The sequence below is a fragment of the Limulus polyphemus genome, unplaced genomic scaffold, assembly GCF_000517525.1.
Source record: "Limulus polyphemus unplaced genomic scaffold, Limulus_polyphemus-2.1.2 Scaffold4783, whole genome shotgun sequence".
In the NCBI taxonomy this organism is placed as follows: Eukaryota; Metazoa; Arthropoda; class Merostomata; order Xiphosura; family Limulidae; genus Limulus; species Limulus polyphemus.
Genome location: NW_013670393.1, coordinates 78,657 through 84,966, shown reverse-complemented (window position 1 = coordinate 84,966; position 6,310 = coordinate 78,657). Strand labels below are relative to the sequence as shown.

Here is a 6,310-nt window from a genome sequence, read left to right as displayed (position 1 = left end):
TAGTTTATTTAACGGTTGTTCTATTTTTAACTATTAATTTGATTTGTTACATTCCGGAACTCACCTGTTTCGGTTATTTATTAGAAATATTTCACTTTTAAGACGACGTAAAGACAAAATCTTATTAATTTATTATAGTGGAGCTAAAGCATGCCCATTCTCATTTGGGGGTTCTTGTGAAGGGTAAAACATGTCTATTAGCAGTTTCAGGTTCTTGTGACGGTTAAAACAAGTCTATTAGCAGTTTCAGGTTCTTGTGACGGTTAAAACAAGCCTATTAGCAGTTACCTTTTTCAATTAAATCACCTTATTTATATAGGGCCTCTCTGCCACCCCCACCTATAACGTTTACCTAGGCACAAGAACTAACATATATTCATGATATCTTGACAAAGTATATGCACGACACCTACATGGAAATGTTTGAAAAATTACCTGAATATACCTTAATACAAATGTATTCGAACTAGTTATGAAAGGTTGAAATCAAGTTAATTAAACAGTAGCAATGAAATCAAGTTAGGACAATTAAACAGTAGCAATGAAATCAAGTTAGGGCAATTAAACAGTAGCAATGAAATCAAGTTAGGGTAATTAAACAGTAGCAATGAAATAAAGTCAGGGTAATTAAACAGTAGCAATGAAATCAAGTTAGGGTAATTAAACAGTAGCAATGAAATCAAGTTAGGGTAATTAAACAGTAGCAATGAAATCAAGTTAGGGTAATTAAACAGTAGCTATAAGCCCTCAATTTTAATGCTGACCCACTTGGTTGGGGTGTTATATATATCAGAACGACTGTCCCATAGAAGTCTATACAAGTTTGACCTCGTGACTGTATCCACTGATTGGACTGTGGTAGGTCCAGCTCAAGGGTGACACAGATACTTGTACAATTTGGTATACGTTTAAAGGTCTTTCTCTTGAATGTTACTTTGAATAATACTCGTTGACGTAGGTAACCTACTGATGATTGAATACTGCACTAGGACTCTATGTCTGAGTTGAAATTGCGATATAACACTATTCTACTTGTCCTTATCCTGTCCATACGTAGTTGAAAAGATGCTTCTATCCTCGCACTCATTGAGAATTACAACAAAGTGTAAGAAGCCGGCCAGTTTTTTGTGTTAAACATTACACTATTGTGAATAAAGATTTGTATTATTTGTTCACATATGTTTGCTTATTTTTCCTTTAAATTCGTTGTTCAGTTTATTTTTATATAACGTTTCCTGAACCTAAGTTTGTAAGAAAAATTCTGGTTACGTGCTGGATATCATTATACCTGTATACCGCATTATAAAACAAAAATTTGAAGTTCGATTCCTGCATTGGGCATAATGCAGATAACCTAATTATCTTACAATTTACATTTAATCACTTCACTTTTAACAAACTTGTTGAACTCGATTAAATTTCGGGTTTTGATGTATTAGTAAAATGTGGAAAAAAAAATCGTTTTAATAGACTCGCCGTTTTTTTTTCTTTCTTTCTTTCTTTCCACAGGTTCATAGCAGTGACCCAGCCAATCAAATACTCGAAACACAAGAACAACAAGAGAGTGGCTCTGACCATAGCTGTTGTTTGGATAGTGTCGGCTGCCATTGGTTCCCCTATAGTGTTAGGCTTAAACACAACTCCCGAGAGGATTCCACAACTCTGTATATTTTATAACTCTGATTTCATTATTTATTCTTCACTCAGCTCATTTTATATTCCCTGTCTTGTTATGATATTTCTCTATTACAAGATATTTAAAGCCATCCATGAAAGAGCCAAGAAAAGCATAGGCAAGAGACTTCCCACATCTACCGATACCAAACCGGGCATTGTTATCGAAAATGCTTCACAAACACAGTGGCAACAAGAGACAGCCCTTATCTCTTCTTCAACCTCAGAAGTCGCGTATCAGAACAAACTGAAACTTCTGCAGGTCGTCCAAACGGACGATGTCACCAACACCGGAAGCGGAAGTCAATACGATGAAGACTATGAGGAAGACACTAAAGGTGGTGACAATGATGATGGCGAAAATGAGAATGATGATCGCTGTCAGATTATCGAAAATAAGAAAACAACTGACTTTATTTTGAGTGACGTGTCCAAGACAGTCGAAGAAAATACAGAGAAAAACGGAAATGCAGATTCCAAGGTAAAGGAAACGGAGTTTTGTATCCAGAACCCACTCACCAGGACTTTAAAGGAGTCCAGAACGACAACGTCTTCTGCTTTCTCTCCCAAAAACGGAAGAGAAAATAAAATTCTGTCTTTAGCTTCTGGTAGTAATAGCGGTAATCACTCGATGGCTTACTTGAACGTGCCAAAGAAGAAATCAAGATTTAATCTTGGACGGAAGCATAAAAGCAGTCGTAAAAAACGAGAAAAGGCTTACGCAAAAAGAGAACGAAAAGCCACAAAGACCCTAGCTATAGTATTAGGTAAGTGAAGTTGGATTTAAAGACTTAGCTATAGTATTAGGTAAGTGAAGTTTGATTTAAAGACCTAGCTATAATATTAGGTAAGTGAAGTTTGATTTAAAGTCCCTAGCTATAGTATTAGGTAAGTGAAGTTTGATTTAAAGTTCCTAGCTATAGTATTAGGTAAGTGAAGTTTCTCTACCTCCTTGAATCAGTCCAGATGTTGTGATAAAACAGAAACTTGGAAGCTTATTTTGAGCGGAGATTTTATAGGAGAACAGCTAAGCTTGACGTAAGCTTATAGCTTGCAATCCAATAGGAAACAGGTCTAAACAGGCCTAAAATCTAATTGGTTCGATAAAAAGCTGCTTATGACTTAATCCTTTTAAAGCGTCCGCTTTAAACGCGCGCAGAATTTTTGCGAGCCTTACACTGTATACAGCACACTCGCATTCAACTGTCTGAGGCGGACAGTACTCTATACGGCAAATCAGCAGTTAATTGGTTCAAACGCGAATATTTATTTATTGTCTTCACCATATCACGCTTACCATTGTTGGTCCAAGCAGGTTTGTTATTCGGATATCTACATTAAAGTAAGATTGACGTTTGTGAACTTATTTTAACAGCTTTGCTACTGACGGTTGTGTTAGGATGAATTCAAAGCTCCCTCGATCACTAAATGATTCAATCAATGAATTAAATCCTTTCCTGTAACATCATCAAGTCTCGCGGTAATAAAAAGTCGCAGTCTAGGTTTACTAAAAAAATTGATCTAACCTTATACCTAAGTTGTACATTTCACACTATTGGCACTAATGTTTTCAACATATCTGGGTAGTACATTTCACACTATTGGCACTAATGTTTTCAACATATCTGGGTAGTACATTTCACACTATTGGCACTAATGTTTTCAACATATCTGGTAGTACATTTCACATATTGGCACTAATGTTTTCAACATATCTGGGTAGTACATTTCACAGTATTGGCACTAATGTTTTCAACATATCTGGATAATACATTTCACACTATTGGCACTAATGTTTTCAACATATCTGGGTAGTACATTTCACAGTATTGGCACTAATGTTTTCAACATATCTGGTAGTACATTTCACAGTATTGGCACTAATGTTTTCAACATATCTGAGTAGTACATTTCACAGTATTGGCACTAATGTTTTCAACATATCTGGATAATACATTTCACACTACTGGCACTAATGTTTTCAACATATCTGAGTAGTACATTTCACACTATTTGGCACTAATGTTTTCAACATATCAAGAGTGAGAGTAACAACTCAGCAGCGCTCTCTATCTCTGTGGCTGTCCATAACTAAATAGTTGACCGGTTTGTCACAGTTATAATGCTCTCGTAAAGTGCGAATCGTATTCCTTTGCATATCACGTTGCGAACCTTGGACATTTCTACATGTAGTCCAGCAATCTAACCACCAGACGCGACCGGTATATTTCCCAGAAAGCACCGCTAGTGACTTTTATTTTCGTCATTATGATGACGTAGACGTTTTGCCAGCAACGTTAATGAGATAATTTAATTTTACAACTGTTGCCCATGCTCTAATGAGTTAATTTAAGTTTACAATTGTTGCCCTGTCTCTAATGAGATAATTTAAGTTTACAATTGTTGCCCTGGCTCTAATGAGATAATTTAAGTTTTACAATTGTTGCCCTGTCTCTAATGAGATAATTTAAGTTTACAATTGTTGCCCTGGCTCTGATATTCTTTATCAGAATTCCTCTCCCACCAACTGAATCAAGTAACGGTTTTATTTTTGTTTTTATATGAAATCCGCGCAAAATTACACGAATGCTACCTGAGCTAGACCTTCCCTAGTTTTGACCTCACCCCTCGAGTGGCTCAGACTTACAACGCCAGAAACCGGTTTCGATGGAAGGCAACTGTTTTCTTTACCGAATGTACAGGTTGTTAGGACACTCGACTCGCAGTCTGAGAGCCGCGGATTCGAATCCCCGTCCAGCCAAACATACTCGCCCTTTCAACCGTGGTGTCGTTATAACGTGACGGTCAATCCCATTATTCGCTGGTTAAAAGAGTAGCCCAAGAGTTGGCGGTGGGTGGTGATGACTAGCTGCCTTCCCTCTAGTATTTCACTAATAAATTAGGGACGGCTAGCGCAGATAGACCTCGAGTAGTTTTGCGCGAAGATCAAACCTATCGTTCAGTGTTGTTGTTTGTATACGAGGGATGATTTTTTTTTTTAAGTTTCTATTACGTTTTTGTAATGTATTTTTGCCTAGTTTTTTTATGGTGTATGTACGTAAAAATCTATTTTTCCACGAAAGCCTAATTCCTATTTAGAAATAAAAAGAAATGTAGATTATGTTATTAAAAAATTTTAATGTTAGAAACAACAATAAGAAACGGGTATATATATATATTGAATTCTTATTTTATTTTCGCTTTTTATCACCACTAGGTGTCTTTTTAATCTGCTGGGTACCGTTCTTCACGTGTAACATCATGGACGCCATCTGCATCAAGCTACACAGCGCCGACTGTCGGCCTGGTGTAACAGTTTTCCTCCTTACTACCTGGCTGGGCTACATCAACAGTTGTGTTAATCCAGTCATCTACACCATATACAACACCGAGTTCCGGAGATCGTTCAAAAAAATTTTGATAGAACCTTGTAAATGAGGTAGATTCGACAAGTTCGACGCAACTATTGACGTCATATTGAGTATTAGAAACGTATTATAAAAATCAACCCCTGTCGGTACAATATTGAACTCTTATTAGATCCTCTCCGGTGGTTTTTTGTAAATGTTATTTGTCTCTTTACAGTTACGAGTTAAAAACGTTGAGTTTCAGCGTATTTTTTTACCATTAGCTTTAAGTCCAAAACCTTTCTAGTGCTATTTATTTCGAAACGATTTTTTCGGTCGGCCGTATTGTGTGGGCTGTTTCTTGACGAAATGATGTTGCCTGGATGAAATTAAATACTCGAGTTAGAAGTTATAAATAAATCTATGACAATACTAGGTGACTACTATAAACACGGGTTATTTAGTAAGAGACGCTTTAATCTTGAATGGTTGGGAGTGGTCACACTGTGAAGTTAGGGGTAAGAGACGCTTTAATTATGAGTGGTTGGGAGTGGTCACACTGTGAAGTTAGGGGTAAGAAAAGATTAAAGCGTTAACTTCACAGTGTGACCACTCCCAACCATTCGGGAACATCAGACACGAGGAGTAGTTCGTTAAAGTATACTTATATTTCGACCTTTAGCCGGTCAGTGGTCAGTACCTATTTATTTGTACATAATTTCAAACATATCGTAAGTAAATCATTTGATCTTCCAGTGACGAAATGTCTAGATCAGTGTTTCTCAACAGGGGTGCCGCGAGATTTTAGCAAAATATTGTAAAAAAAAACAAACAAACAAATCAATTACAACGTCACATATTTGAAACGTTTTTATGTATCTGATTTTTCTTTTCTACATCTATTCGTCTCTATGACCTTCCTCCCACCTCTTGGCTACGTCACTGTTAACTAGGCTATAATACGTTTAGTGTGCCGTGGAAATGTTCACAGGAGCAGATCAAAAGTAATGTTCACAGGAGTGCAGATCAAAAGTAACGTTCACAGGGGTGCAGGTCAAAAGTAACGTTCACAAGAGTGCAGATCAAAAGCAACGTTCACAGGAGTGCAGGTCAAAAGTAACGTTCACAGAAGTGCAGGTCAAAAGTAACGTTCACAGGAGTGCAGGTCAAAAATAACGTTCACAGGAGGGCCGATCAAAAGTAACGTTGACAGGAGTGCCGATCAAAAGCAACGTTCACAGTAGTGCAGGTCAAAAGTAACGTTCACAGTAGTGCAGATCAAAAGTAAC

At 37.1% G+C, this 6,310-nt stretch overlaps 1 protein-coding gene across 4 annotated transcripts in view; it reads left to right on the top strand.

The window, feature by feature from the left end:
• The first annotated feature begins 1,523 nt into the window (after positions 1 to 1,523).
• Positions 1,524 to 6,310, top strand: part of LOC106471680 (dopamine D2-like receptor) — a 6,852-nt gene continuing 2,065 nt past the window's right edge. For 2 of the 4 annotated variants that reach the window (XR_002613304.1, XR_002613302.1), the window contains exons 1-2: positions 1,524 to 2,441; positions 4,892 to 6,186. Coding sequence is in view for 1 of the 4 variants with exons in the window: in XM_022400286.1 (XP_022255994.1) it covers positions 1,733 to 2,441; positions 4,892 to 5,112 (930 nt within the window). In the remaining 3 variants the exon portion in view is untranslated. Of the gene's footprint in view, positions 2,442 to 4,891; positions 6,305 to 6,310 lie in introns of those variants that run through there. The other 2 variants (XR_002613303.1, XM_022400286.1) reach the window with 2 other exon arrangements.